The following is a 16,640-nucleotide window of genomic DNA, read 5'->3' as shown; positions in this document are numbered from 1 at the left end:
TTTGTAATGACCAGAAGTGGACAGGTCAGCACTCATGCTGTCCCTGCATAGTGAAGGGCATACATTGTGTCCAGTGGAATGTGAGTGTCCACAGTGAGGGGTGGAGGGTCAGTGGACAGCCAGACCTTCCCACCATACCTGCTTTTCTCTGTCAGATCTTTTGTCAGGTAAAGCCTTTGAAACCCGAACAGACTCCCCATGCTAATGCCTGTTTTAATTCATGTCTGAGGTTTTCATACTTGGCTGAAATTTGTTGGGCTGTAGCGATAAGGTATAAGGTCGGGATTGATTTCAGACAAACTGAAGACATTTGATTGGATGTGATGTTTTTGAAGCTTGATGCCTCCGTGGTCAGCTGGTATCTTAAAAGATACTGACAGATTTGAATTTGAATTGAAGTGCAGCTGACTTTGTGAAAAGTGCACACTTCCTTGAGGGAGATCATGATTAAACATCAAAGGCGGCTCACAACACAAGGCTGTAATTCTAGCACTTTAGACACACTTTGAATGGTGTTCTATCAGCTTGGATTTCATGGAGAGAAACATTGCATGATTAAAACTTAATACCACCAGAAATACGATACAAGGTTTCATTGGTGGACTTCAGATTCAGTTTGTGTTCAGTATTACACAGAATATGTGACTTTGCCCATATGATTTATAGCTCAGGATATCCTGAATCCCTGTACAAGGTTGAACTGAAGGGTCAAAACTGTTTGTCATTGTTTTAAGGCTGACAGCACGAGGACAGTGAATATGCACACTCACAGTCATTAGGTCTTGTGATCTAGTTTAACCTGACTCTCCAGCCAGCTATAATTATCTTGTCCTGAGGTAGTGAGACGTCTCAAAATATCTGCCGTTGTGACAGAGCCTTGAGTCGTGGGTAAAGTTCAGAAGTCACTGTCAAGCGTGGTTGCCTTCACAGGGTGACACTCAGGTGCAACATCGGTGTCGTACAACCCTGTACGGAGCTACAGGATCAACAGCTATTGGGATTCAAATGGTATCTTCACCTCTCGTTTTGACGAGCTTAGACGTCCTATCTCCCCCAGGCAGGTGAACATCGAAGTATGTCAGCTTGATTCGAATCCACTGATGTAATCCTGGGTATTATGATACAACTGCAGTGTGTATTACAGCATTTGAAACCAACAGTGTTTGCCAGGTAGATCAAGTGGTGGTGTACACCATAAGATGAGGAGCACGGCAAATTGAATAGTTTGTCTGGTTGCAGGTGCAAACATTTACGTCACTATTAACATACAGGGTGTCACTGACATGGAAAGTTTTACAGTGTGAAACCGAAACCATAAAAAGTGTTCAGCGATTACAACAAACAGGAGTGTGAGGATCTTCGTAAACATTTCGATGCACAACAGCCCGTTGTCAGCAAGTGCAGATTTTTTGCAGTTGCACTAGTGCACTTTAAATCCTGCTGAGTGTTGATTTCGCTCACAAACCTTTGATTCCATCATCAAGCGGACCTCATAAGCTGATAAGAAGATCTGCGTCAGGAGACGTTCCTTTTTCATGCTACCATGTGTGTTGAGTCCAGGACAAATTACTTCCTGCTGAGGACTGTCTTTGACTATTTTCTCAGAAATAATATGTGTTGATGACTTGTCTGTTTGGTTCATCTGTATGGATAAATTCTCATTTCATGCAGCGATGTCAGACAGACTTACTGAACTTTTCAAATTACGTCTTTTTAAATGAAAATCTGTATTACGCATTTGGTTGGATATGAGACAGAAGATTCGATATCTTGTCAGTATATGTGATTGTGGAATATATCGCAATTGACATCTGATGACGTGCATCACAAGAGGATTATTCTTTTGCAGTGAATATCAGTCTGACTCTGAAGAAGATAGGCATATGCCTGATTTGGGAACAGCTTCAGGCCAACAACAAATGTGGCATTTAAGAAACTTGCATGATATCAGATAAATCTTTTTTATATGCAAATCAGCTGTTTCGACAAGGAAATACTAGGAGTATACAGTGAAGCGTCTCACTGAGAAAGGCTCACATCAAAGTGTACTGACTGACGTAGGATCATAATCTGTAGGTGTGACATAACCATATGGACAGATAACAAGAAATTGACACCTGTCAATTTCACTTGTGGATGTTTACCTGTCGTCACAAAGAGTACATATCTGTTGGCCAGCTGGCACAAGGCTTTTGAAAGTGACGTGATATGTACATGATATTGAAGTGAGAAATGTAAACAATCTGGGACCTTGGCTTATATTTGAAGAAATCTACATGCTATTGACGTCATTCCAAAGAGACATTTGACAGCTGTTAAAATATACCTAAAAAAGTGTATATTTCATCAAGTGCCGTATCCCTGTGGCTGATTCAGCGTTGCATTCGTACATACAGAGAGTGACATTGTTTTACACTGACAGGAATTGTTTTGGAAGTTTTGACACTGATTAATTTCATTTTGGGGTTTAGAAAGGTGACAGTGGTAGAATTTGTTTGCATTTGGACTGAATCATAACTCCTGACAGTGGACAGAGCTCTACAGCAGTTAATGAATTGGATCTATTTCATTAACACCAGAAATCCTCACAAGTGTATCTGATCTTCCCATCAGTGGTAGCCAATGGTTATCTAGGTTTATTAAGCAAGTCCACATTGTTTTATTGTGTTGTGACAGGTTGACGTGGCTCTGAAATAGAGAACTATGAAATGTGTGCACTAGGTCCATCCCAGGAGTGATGTAAACTTGCTTATCGACAGAATTACTGTGCTGTTTTATTCCTCTGTGTGAGATACTGTGTTTGCTTTGTGGACATTACCTCGCAGACAATGTCATCCCTCGGTCGACATCCAAGCTGCATCCACTTCCCTAAGTTGGAGAAGCTCCACAGGCTGCTTAGAAAGGTAAATTACATAGTTAATCTTTTATCAGGAAGTTTAATTTTTTAGATAAAACAAACAACATCAGTGCATTTTTGCAAGAATATTTTTGTTTTGCTGTTTTATAAACTGGGGCGGCGGAGTAGCCAAGTGGTTAAAGCGATTGCTCGTCAAGCCGAAGACCCGAGGTTCAATTCCCCACATGGGTACAATGTGTGAAGCCCATTTCTGGTGTCCCCCGTCATGATATTGCTGGAATATTGCTGTAATATTGCTAAAAGCGGCGTAAAACTACACTTACTCACCCTTTCAAACTGATATCTGAACCTACAGTCATACGTATTTGGTGTGCCAGAGAGATGCATCTCTACCCAGTGAATTTAGGCACCTTAAACAACTTGTTCACTGTGCCACATCAAGAATCTGTTTGTTCACACTGTGATACTTCAGTACAGTTTGTTCACACTGTGATCAGTACAGGTTGATGTCACATCTATGAAAAGAGTAAATTGAAATCAGTCTTTGGTTCACTGTAACACTTCATTTTTTTTCACTGTAACATGTAATTCTTTCACTAAAATACATTTGGTATTGTTTTATCTGTCAAATATTTGATACATAAAATCTACATCTGGTTCTAAGTTTAATTTGTTGCTACAACTGTGTCAAGGATATGAAATTGATATTTTTCCTACAAATATTGTATTTGTAAATATCATTAATTGTGATGTTTGCACATGGGAAGAGTATAAACAGAATATAAACAGTTTTGTCTCATGATGAAACATGTTGCATCAGCTCGTATCACTGATCAAAGGTTACACTATGTAACCAAAATACCCAATTATACCAGCAGAGTTAATTGACAACAAATAACCAATGAAATACCTCAAGGGGTTAATGTGTCAATATTGATAATCAATTTCACATGTTGTACCCCGTACCCTACCGAGAAAATGTTAACAACGTTTGAAATAAGTGTAGGTGTTTATAGGCTGATAACGTCATTATGGCCCTAAGTCCTTAACTCTTATCTGAAAATAAGTGAAATTTATACCCAATTACTGTGTAATCAACAAGCTATCGATGACCCCAGGAGCCATGTTAGTCTAATGGGTGGGAACTGACCTGGTCAGACAGTGCTGGTCAATATTTAGAGGAAACAAGCAATATTAATTCATTGTAGGTGATAACGACATCCATTTCCTTTTGAGATGAGAATGGTTCCAGGCATCATTTTTGTAACTAGAGTTTAGCTCACCTTATCAGAGGTTTAGAATGAAATGATAAGACATTTTTTAAATGAGACTGGATGCAGGCAATATTTTTTGTAACTAAAGTTTAGCTCACCTTATCAGAGGTTTAGAATGAAATGATAAAAGGAATTTTTAAGATGAGACTGGATGGCAATATTTTTGTAACTAGAGTTATCAGAAGGTTAGAATGAAGTGATGGTACTGAATCAATCAGATTATAACCTCTATGTCCTTTTGAGATGATGGATGCAGGTAATGGGTTGGCACGGAATACTAAGACCCTGTATCAGCTGTTCTTGTTAGTATTGTATATATGTTCACCAAATCACATACTCTGTCACTGTGGTTGTTTGCACTTCAGTATATATATTCGGCTATAGTTTTTAGCTCACCTTATCCAGGGCTGAGCATGAACCTTCATTCTGAATCTTGTCAGAAAATTTCAGGTTGCCATATGCAGTCTCAGCTGAAATTAACCATCAAGATGAGTGAGTGAGTGAGTCTAGTTTTACGCCGCACTCAGCAATATTCCAGCTATATGGCGGCGGTCTGTAAATAATCGAGTCTGGACCAGACAATCCAGTGATCAACAACATGATCATCGATCTGTGCAATTGGGAACCGATGACATGTGTCAACCAAGTCAGCGAGCCTGTCCACCCGATCCCGTTAGTTGCCTCTTACGACAAGCATGGGTTACTGAAGGCCAATATTCTAACCCGGACCTTCACGGGTCCCATTAAGATGAAATGTATTTCATCCTTTTGTGGAATATTGGAGTGAATTTATATTAAAACAACCATAGTAGTTTTTAAATTTGACTGAAGTTTAAAATGACCATATAATGTGGTTTATCCTTCTAATGTGTTTAGGTTGGTGGGGTAGCCTAATGGTTAAAGCGCTGGCTCGACACGCCGAAGACCCGGGTTCGAATCCCCACATGGGCACAATGTGTGAAGCCCATTTCTGGTGTCCCCGCCGTGATGTTGCTGGAATATTGCTAAAAGAGGCGTAAAACCAAACTCAGTCACTCTAATGTGTTTATGTATTCAGTAAGGTCAGTTGAAGGATATCTAACATCAAGCACAAATATTAACAATGTGAAACAAAACACGGAGCAAATGCAGCAGCAGTTCATGGTTAATAATTACAGAGGAGCCAAAACATTTCAGCATTGTACTTGTTCATTTAATCCATTCATTCACCTGCTGAGTCTTGAAATAATAATAATACTGAAAATTTATGTAGTTCTAAATCCAACCACTTAGTGGGTGCTGAAAGCGCTACAATAGTAATAGCTGAAAGGCATGAAGTTTTGTATTTCAAACAGTTGTCCTATTGTAATGGTAATTAGTTTTCACACCAAACCTTTTCCAGCTTTTGAATGTTCCCCAGGGAGCTGAGAATATGACTTGATTTTACACCTATCCTTCAACCGGAGTAATAATGGTGCTCCAAAAATTGCATACCCCAAGGGAAGAGAGGATGTAATTTAAATTTATACATATCCATCAACTAGGGTAGTGATGATGCTCCAACACTGGTATTGGGAGCTGAGAATATAGTTTTGATATACACTTGTCCATAGAAATGATGCTCCAATATTTCTAAACTCAACAGGGATTTGAGAAAGCATTATTTTTTCATAACTGTCTTTAATATTTAGACAAAATCTCTATATATTTAATCTAATAACAATGGTAAATACAAAGCCTGTCCCCAAAATGTCTAGGTTTAGCATTGCAGCTGAAATAGTGTTGGTTTGTGGATCATACATCTTCTGTAGTTGGCGCTGTTAAGGAGCCGATGCCTTCAAACCCTGGCCTATATCCTACATATTGTAGCAATGCATGCCATTATGATGCAGAACATATTTATCTCGGAACACCTGTTTATTTGCCCAGAACACTGTTCCAAGATAAAGGCCACACTCCTCAGAACATTACACCAGCATAATACAACAGACTGATAAATATAGCAGCATGGGCTACCAGCTTTGTTTCCCAAAAGCATGTTGAATTTCAAAGAATCCATTGTTTAACAAATAGTAGATGTATACATGATGTATAGCATGTTATACTCGTTACTCATGGTGTTATGAAGGAAATGACCCATCAACTGCAGTGTGAAATATCGTAAACCTGAGGATTACATATTAACCAGGAAAAGGGGGAATGAGGATCTTGGTAGAATATTTATTTGACATTCCTAAACCTATTCAATATTAACAACTAATATATTTTAAGTTGGGAGAATTTTCATTTCATCAATTCCTTGCCCAAGTAAGGTGACAGAAGTCTGTATCACATCCATCCATCCATCCATCCATCCACCCATTACATGCACCCATTACATGCATGTGCATACATACATACATACATACATACATACATACATACATACATACATACATACACACATACATACATACACACATACACACACACATACATACATACATACACACACACACACACATACATGCATACATGCATGCATTACATACATACATATACACACCTAAACACATATACACATGTTGCATACATGCATATGTTCAAAATGTAAACACATAATGTTAAGAAAAGCGTATCCTCGATCAAAAATACGTCATTTTGTCTTTTTTTCTTTCGTGTCTTTACAAGCAGCACTTTACAAGATTAAGAAACAGTATTTCCATGTTTACAGCAGGATAAAGCTGCAGATTAAAAGGTCACGTTCACCTTAGGTTAATCATACTCATTAGCAAAGCTTCATATATGTTTCCGTGTACATAGGTGCAGCAGAGCTCTAAAGAGCAAGCTAGATACTGATAGGTCCCTCGACACGTTCTTGGAAACCTCTGGGTGCGGTGACGTTGTAAACATGAGATGGCCATCACTTTAGTGTATCAACATGTTACACATGTGAAATGCCTTCCACAGTTGTGGATAAGAGAACCGGAACTGGCAAGGTATATTCCTAGTCGGTATGTAGGTAAACGGTACCGAGTTACCTCCAGAGAGTTGTACATGAGTTGGAATAACTGCCAAACGATCATCTATTCTCAATTACGTCTGGTGGCTTCTTCGGTAAACAAACATTTGGGGTACATGTTATCAACAATCTTGTTGATGGTGATAATTATCTCAGATCAATATTGTATATGATGAAATAAACATGTTTTTGTTTGTACATGGTTGTCGACATGTGGTAGAAAATGGCGTGATATTTCTCGTCCTGTTGAGCCAGATATATGTATGGAATATTGATGGGCTATTGTGTAGGAGTGAGAAGCATTCATAAACACACAGCTATCTTTACGTCTGGATCTGTAAATAGCAGTATAAGATTTCACTATCTTAGTTTGAAAATATACATGATGAAATCTGACCAAATGTCTTGGAAAATGTTTTTTATAAATTGGTTTCTCTTCTCCTAGATGTTTTGTTTGTTGAAATCATACTTATCGTCTCAGTATGTTAATATGTTGGAAAAATGTTTACAGAAAATTCAGTTTGTCCTCATTTTTTTTCACTGCAATTATGTATTTAGGACCTTGTTTTACATATTGTCAGTATCAATCATTCTTGTCAGCTGTCATGCTGTCACTTGCAACTGACAACACTTTTTTCATGTCTAGATGTTTTTTTCTAAAGATATATAAGCAGCCATAGGAAAACTCTTTGGAATCTGATTGTGACTTTTGTTTTGTTTTTTTTTATTATAGGATATTTATAAGCGCTTTGGAATCTAGTGCATTGTGTATTTTCCCCTCGATCATTGGATGTTGGTATTATCAATCTCAACTCCTAGGGAGTATACAACTCTTGCAGCCACCTATGGCCTTCTCATCCTAACGAGGGAATTAATGTTAAACCTATGTAACGGAAAAAAAGGGGCGGTGGGGTAGCATAGTGGTTAAAGCGTTGGCTCGTGGCCGAAGACCCGGGTTCGATTCCCCACATGGGCACAATGTGTGAAGCCCATTTCTGGTGTCCCCCGCCATGATATTGCTGGAATATTGCTAAAAGTGGCGTAAAACTAAACTCAGTCAGTCAGTGTAATGGAAAATCAAAGTCATCAGCAGTTTGGTCTTTAAACGTGTCATTGTGAATTGCCTGATTTCAAGCATCTTACATTCCAAGCACTCCTCTTATCGTCAATTTCGTCATTACTTGAATGTATCCTGTTTGTGTAGGTTGAACAGGCTTAAAATGCATTGTAACTTTACACCAGTTGGTGCTGGTGAACGTAATGTTCTCATTTGAGAGTATTTGTTTGCTTTATTTGTTTTTTAACCTTTATGGTACCTTTCACACTTTCTGAAGATAAAACAGGACTTGTTGATATGTTATATCTTCAACATGGTTGTATTTTGCTAGGTTAATGTGGTGTACAGGAGTGTATTTCACCTATAAAATCCCCAGAACCACTTCTTATTCGAGAGAGCTTCAGTCAGTGTGAAGAACGAATTTTGGTTTATAGAGAGTGTTAGATTTTACAGGTGCATGTTTATGAAGAGTAATATTAAAGGCATGCAAGTTTATGATGAGATATTGTAGAGATGAAAGATTATAAAGAGAGCCAATTGATAGAAACATTGATTCATAAAGAGGGTAGGATTATGTAGATTAAAGTTTATGAAGAGAATCAGATTATGTAGAGAATGCTAGGTTTTATTGAGAATCGGATTATGGGGATGCAAGGTCATAAGGAGTCAAGACACAACTCTGTACACAACCGTTATAAGTTGTCAAGGAACTCTTACTTGAGTGCCATGTCTTACGCGACTTTTAAGTCATTGAAATACCAAAAATCATTGTCCCTGTTTCGTGGAGACAGGCTACACCTTCAACAGACCGAGAGGCAATACCTCATTCTGACTTAGTGATAGAATTTGATTTGCACAAACTTAAAGGCAGCTGAAATCCTGTGCGGTTAGGGGGTAATAATGTATGTCCCCAGCTACCTATACTGTTGTAAGACTGAACTGAATGGATTCGGTTGTCATGGTCAGTGACGTGATTATCGCATGCCATCACATCCTTGTCGCTAGAATCTTCGTTAAGGATGTTCGTCAACGGGTTGTCTGGTTAGTTATTTAAAGACCACCATCAGCTAGCTGGGATATTCCTGAGTGACGTATTAAACAAAAACTACCAACATTTATCATGGATATTTTTGTTCTATGGTTTTGAAATTTACTAAATTATATTCTATTTGTGTTGTTTCATATGCTTTCATGTGACCAGATGTTATACAATATGTATACAGTGTATGAAATAAGTCAAAAGTCCAGCCAGACATCAGGGCCGGTAACTTCAAAATGCTACCAGCCCAAAATGGATTTAACCAGACCAAATATGGTGAATTTACTCAGATGTATGGAACATCTAACAATTTTACCAGACCATCAGGCTGGCTAGCTGTAAATTTAGACCGTCCATCAGAAATCTAGACCGTCTCGGGCGGTCGACGGCCTTATTTCATACCCTGATGTATATTTTCAATACCATGAACTACATTTATAATGAACATGCTTTCAACAAACTGATGGATCTAACAAACTATTGACCCAGACATGTGCTGTATATTTTAGTCGAAATGCCTATCATGAACTTGTTTTCTCAAACTAAAATTAGTTGTCCTTTAGAGTTTATTAAAGCCACACTTTACTAAGGAATGTGCATTTTGTATCATGTGCTGCTTTACTTAAAATAGAAATCTGTAATGTGAAGAGAAAGATTAAACAAACAGGTCAAAGTTTACGTTCATCACTCAAGAATGTTACAAATGTGATCGAGCCCACGCTGATGAAACATAAGATCAGCAATATTGACCACATAGTGCCTGCCGGAGAGAGCAAAACAAGTCTACAGATATAACAGATCTAGCTAGTTAATACAGCTGAAAGGTGGGTCTCCGGTTCCCACCACTACAGGAGCACGCGATGATATATTACATACAATCGATTTCCAGGACCTCATGTGTTTGCTGGACAGTTTCATTTCTTATTTTAATGACATAAGATCACCAGTCAGATTCATCATCAGCGAATTCATTTGATCTTGTACATTTCACGTACATTTCATTTTTAAGATGTCGATTTTCTAGCAGATCTGAAATGAAATCACACTTGTGATATTTCTTCATAACAGAATCTATATTTTACCATGTTGATCTTACCAAAAGCTTATATTTCTATTTTTTGATTGTCAGTTTCATCAGAAAATCGATAGATGCAGTAGTTTATCAATTCTGATGGACATTACACAATATTTGCTTTGGTAGATATACGTGTTGAAGTGTCTCCGATAGTGTGACTTGGGTCTATTTCACTGTGGCGCTTGTTTACTGCAGTCTGAATAAACTGAAATGGCATTTTTCCGATATTCATTTCACTGGGAGACATGTTCATGAGATAGGAAAGTAAATTAAACACAGACACCATCATTGAATGACTGGTGAGAAAGTGTATTTATTTCAAATCTTTTACGAAGCAAGTGAAACAAATCACACAGCATTATAGACTAGTTTGGTAAGAGTGAGTTAAAATTTAACGTAGCATCAGCAGTATTTTAGCATTATAGCGACTTAAGTTTGTTAAGAAAAGATAATAAATATATTTTTGGCCAGAATGAATGACAACTTAATAATGAAACGGCAGCACTGTTTCAGCCTGAACGTTGAACTATGTGTGTATTATACATGTATTTTGTAGGAACAAAACAGTAATAGCTACTGAGTAGTAATACATTTTGTCATTGATATTCTAATCTTATCCTCCTTCCCTCCTGCCATTGGGTATTTGGGGATAAAATTCTCTAAAACAAGTAACCAGATTCACTTGGCCTGATTGGTTCTTCAACAAATGAGGTAAACAGATCTCCTTTGGTTGTGAATGGTGAAAACAAGTGAATAAATACTCAAACTATATTGGCTTTACAAGTTCTTCAGTTTTATGATGAACAAATATACAACCTTTCTTGTAATAAATTTAAATCACAATAAGAAAACATTTACTCTGAAGACTCTACTGGAAAGACAATATTGGCAGTTGGTTCGTGTCAAAACATATCAATGGCAGTGGGCCAATACTTGACATTAATACCACTACCTGAGATGCCAGGTAAAAAACAATTGTAAATGTTAACACACTCATCAGTATTACAGTGCTATACATACCAAGTCTGCAGTGAGTCACTGGTATGCACCCCAAGCTACATTGACCCATAACATTTACTGGAGCTGCATAAAACCAGACTCTCAAACATTCTGGGATTGTTCTGGAGGCTGTCTTTGAAATCATAAATCCTGTCATATTTGTCTGAGCTATTCACTTCTGTAGATTGGAACGAACATCTTCTTCATCCATTAGGAAGTAGTTTACTGTTTGATGAACCACTTTGGCAGGTGGTCAGCTGATACGTCAGTTAGAAGATGGTTGTTGATAGCATGTCCTTTTCAGCAGCTATTGTATATAAGTGTTATACACGTCTTGGAATGACATTTATATGCAGGATTTGCTAGTATTCAGGCAGTCAGGGAAAGTTCACATATTGGTCCCTGTGTTTGATGGCTGCAGAGATCAGCTGGTACTGATGACTGAAGTGCTATATGTTGTCAATAGCATGTCCATTTCAGCAGCTATTGTATATAAGTGGTATACACATCTAGGAATGACATATATATGCTGGATTTGTTAGTATTCAGGCAGTCAAGAAAAGTTCACTTATTGGTCCCTGTGTTTGATGGCACTGAGATCAGCTGCTACTGATCAATATGTCGTCAATAGCATGTACGTTTCAGCTCTTTTGTATTCATTTATTGTGAAGGTTTTAACAATTATTATCAATACCAGAGAGTAACCACTGAAACAACTGGACAGACTCATCGTGAGCATGAATAAATAGAAAACTGAAAATCAGCAATGACACCAGGTGTTCATAGAAAGGTTAAGCACCCTGTCCTTCCAGTAGCACTTACCACTTGCACAATTCATATGAAAAATGTACTTGTTTGTTATTGACTACAACTGATTAATATATCTAGGTTGCCAACAGTGACAGATATGTGTTAGAAGAAAAAGCTAGGCAGACCCAATGTATGTCTGACCCGTTAGAACCTGTGACAATCCATATTGTGGATAACTTGATTCTAACATCTACAACATTTCAAAGCTTCTTGCCTCTTCATCTGGTGACTGAGGATGGGAGAAGATGACTTATGGGAGACCTAGACATACAAATGAAGCCAGTCATAAACAGATACATACGTATAAATGTCAGAATCTGTTTGAATCTGAGCTCATATTGTACAGGAAAGCTGCAGAGAAAGGCAACAAGTTAAATGCCAAGGCATATAATTGTTGATAGCATGTTCATCTCATTAACTACTTCTACTCGTACCGTTAATTCATCCTGCATTTCTCTGTGGAGTGTTCTGTTCTGTTTGAGAAATGCTAGCTTTCACCTAATGGGTAATTAGCTTCATGTTTTGTTCAAGGTCTTCAGCTTGATGAGATCAACTGAGAATGTTGACAGAAGTAGGGGAAGTTGTCCAAGGTTCCTGTATATAACATTGTTTACCTCTATTTTACATCTCAGAAAAATGCTCATTCATTGGCTTCATGTTTTGGTCAAGGTCTTAAACATGAGATCATCTGGGACTGATGAAATAGTTGTTGTGTAATTATATATGTTGATTGCTTGTACATTTCAGTGTTTGCATGTTCATTTATTCATGTGTTGGGCTTCTGACTTCAGCTACTGTTATTTCTTTGTCATGTCAGACATGATGCAAGAAAAACACTTAAGATGTTTTACTGCATTTCTTCTCATGGGCAAGGAGGGTCATCATGATTTGCGTATGACTAGTAGCAAAATGTGTCATCATAGTTTGTGTATGACAAGTAGACAATTGTGTCATCATAGTGTCATTATCTTTGGTGTATAGACAAGTAGTTAAAAAATGTGTCGAATCATAGATTTGTGTATGACCAAGTAGAAGCCAATGGTGTCGTGATATTTGAATATCTAAAAGTGTAAAACCATACTCATTTAGTGAATTTATACATACTTCTGTGGACATGTGACACAGTGCCCAGACTTAACGTATTCATTACAGGTAGGTACAACTATTTCCAAGTATCAACAAAGTAAGAAGAAAGAAACAATGAAAATCATTGTTCTAACTTTTTTTGTGAATTGAAAACAGATATAGTGATTCCATATCTGGTTACTTACAATCAAAGCACTGATGAGTTCAGAATAGTACTGGTACAAATACATTAGACATACCTCACATATTTCCACCAAAGTGTTTAGATTAATGTTTCTATACAAACCTTGTTATTGTAGCGTGCACAACAATTTTGTTTACTTTGAAGGGAGCCATATATTCCTAGGAGACCATTCCGTCTATCAGCTGGAACAGTATGAGGCTGTATTGGCCTTGTGTTCTTCCCCATCATTAACCCTGCCCATCAGGGGGCGGTGTCCATTACACTCAGGTTGTCAATACCACACTGTATCACACTGTCCAGGTAATGTCTAGCGGTCATTGCATGGATTTTTTTACTTGCTGGGTTAATGGATGATGAAAACACAAGATAGAGGCCAAATGGTCATTTGCTCTGAGGTCAAGGCTGTGAGTTAGGTCCACCATCTTTCATATGTGAAATCTCCCAAAGTACACAATACAGTAGCCTGTAGACTATTTAGTTAGAAAAAAGTTATCTTATTTAAATGTATTACAAAATATACTTATCTTCAAAACAAATCCAAATGGAGCCTAGTACAATCTTTAATTCACAAAGCTGAGGCAAGCTAGACTAGCAAATAATTCTAGACTTGAGTAGGGCTCCTATTTAATTTATTCTCTAAAGTCTATGTGACAGACTAAATCCATTTTCAGAGACTAATTTAATCTAACATAACCTCAATATTCCATTCTTGTTTCCTTTCTGTGATTTATTGAATACACAGTTAAAAGATTTATTGACATGTTTATGAAGTCCATATATCATTATCATCATCAATATCATCAAACGTCTGACATTATCCATAGCCAAATATCTTGCCATCATCATGGAACACTGTTAAATCCAGAAAAAGCCATAGAAATGTGTCCAGCAATACAAACATGGGCAATCAGGGCAATGCTACCAACGCCAAACATCTTTGCCTTTCAAAGCATGCTCATTCATGAAACGGTCTGATGTTTATCTCCAAGAAGATGTATAAACTGCTGACTGAAGTAGGTAGATAGTGAGTGTATGGGTGAGGAGTCTGTTGCTGGGGGAGTCTCTGTACTTGGGTAATGATGTCGGTTAACTAAACAGTAATGGGAAGCCTTGGAGTTGTGTACTTCTAGAGAAATAGACTTTGATTCCTCCCAACATTTGGCAAATAAAGTGCTATTATGTTGAGTAGATGTGTGTTAAAGCCAGCATGTCATAAGTTGATTTGCCATGAGAACCTGGTTTATTTGTTTGTTTATATTATTTATTATGTGTGGCTTTTATTGATTTGTTGATGTTTAAAAGAAAGTGCTCTTTGCATTTGTATTACAAAAACTAAGTCATATTTTCATCTGTGATGAATTTGAGATGGAACAGTCATTCAAAATGTTTAAAAGGTAATGTAAATATATATTAAAAAATTGTATAAGGTAAACAAAACAAGTTGTTAATAACAATAAATCCAAATTGAACAATCATTTGTGCAGTTATGTTTTGTACAGCACATAATATATGAGATAAAAGTGACAATTGTTTCAATAATCATAAAAAATCACTTCTAAATCAGAGCGACCCGTGAAGGTCTGGGTTAGAATGAACCTTCAGTAACCCATGCTTGTCGTAAGAGGCGACTAACGGGATTGGGTGGTCAGGCTCTCTGACTTGGTTGACACATGTCATCGGTTCCCAATTGAGCAGATCGATGCTCATGCTGTTGATCACTGGATTGTCTGGTCCAAACTCGATTATTTACAGACCGCCGCCATATAGCTGGAATATTGCTGATTGCGGCGTAAACCTAAACTCACTCACTCTAAATCTGAGCACATATGATTCTGACAATATCCTAGCATGTGTTTGAGTCGTTATGAAAACACTGAAATTTGTCATCCCCCTTCAAATTTGAAATGGGGCGGTGGGGTAGCTGAGTGATTTAAGCGTTCGCTCGTCACGCCAAAGACCTGGGTTCAATTCCCCACATGGGTACAATGTGTGAAGCCCATTTCTGGTGTCCCCTGCAGTGATATTACTGAAATATTGCTAAACGCTGCATAAAACCATACTCACTCACTCACTCACTCACTCAGATTTTAAACTGAATATTTGAATAGTTATTAACTCATACTGCAATCATTCTACAATGTTTGCATCATAGGTTTAACTGTACGTTCAGAATATCATATACTAGTATTTACAATGCAAACTCTTAAGGTCAAGGTCAAGTAATGGACAATGAAATGCCACAACAGACTCGCACATCAAATCAGATAATCCTATAATATGTTAATCTTGATGTTACTTACAATCTCACAAAATGTGTCAGTGTCAATATGACCATCAAAATAATAACCCATCATATTGTCCTAACAGTAAACAAGATATAAACAGTTAAGTAGATAGCAGATGTTCCCTGAGGGGTTGACTGACAGCTTGGTGGTGTTGTACATTACAGACTATTGAGTGGTCTTTAGATTAAATGGAGGCTGTAATGCTGTTGACAGGTGCTTGTCTATTTCCCATTGTTTTTGACATTGACAGCCTCAAGCAGTTGAATGTTCTTAATAGGTAGTCTACACTTGCTCACTTAAGCATTTAATACAGTGTTGGAACCTTATGGCGAATAATTATAGGGATGGTATCAAAGCGCTTTCTTTCGCTGGTGCGATATATATATATATATTAGCACAAGTTAAACTTATTTATAATCAAACTATCAGTAAAAATATTGTGTTCATTTTTTAACTTTGATCTTTTGATCTAATGTAACATATGTTATATTTGGGATTACACTTTCTTAGTAAAGTACAGATACTCATATTTTCAAAAGAAAGAGACCGCCTCCGTGGTGTAGTGGTTAGAGCGTCCGCCCAGAGAGCGGAAGGTCGCGGGTTCGATCCCCGACCGCGTTATACCAAAAGACGTTAAAATATGGTACTTGTTGGTCCCTGCCTGGCGCTCGGCATTAATGGGTACAACAAGGACTGGTCGGCTCAGAGTCAGTTTAATGTGTCTGAGTGGGGTATTCATGCTTCACTGCGGCATGGTATCTCAGTGGGCTAGCACTATAAAACCAGCTTCAGTCTGGGCTAGTACAAGCAGCCGTACATACACATAAACACGCATGCACGTCGCCATATGAGCGACGTTAAACCCAATTTCACCTCACCTCACCTCACCTCATCTCACCTTCAAAACAAAGATAGGACTCAACCCCAAACAGTAGCAGTACTAGAATCTCTACTTTACTAAGAAAGTGTAATCCCAAATATAACATGTTACATT

The 16,640-nt window shown here is 37.7% G+C and overlaps 1 protein-coding gene across 1 annotated transcript in view; it reads left to right on the top strand.

Annotated features, from left to right (window-relative positions):
* The first annotated feature begins 875 nt into the window (after window positions 1-875).
* LOC124271986 (ras-GEF domain-containing family member 1B-like) overlaps window positions 876-16,640 on the top strand; it is a 67,414-nt gene continuing 51,649 nt past the window's right edge. Inside the window, 1 exon segment of the mRNA XM_046707152.1 lies at window positions 876-2,903. Within this exon segment, the coding sequence (XP_046563108.1) occupies window positions 2,829-2,903 (75 nt within the window). The 5' untranslated portion in view covers window positions 876-2,828.

Source organism: Haliotis rubra, unplaced genomic scaffold (assembly GCF_003918875.1).
Source record: "Haliotis rubra isolate DU_JTF1 unplaced genomic scaffold, ASM391887v1 Scf165, whole genome shotgun sequence".
NCBI lineage: Eukaryota > Metazoa > Mollusca > Gastropoda > Lepetellida > Haliotidae > Haliotis > Haliotis rubra.
The sequence above is the reverse complement of the archived record's forward strand: the minus strand, read 5'-3'. Positions and strand labels throughout refer to the sequence as shown.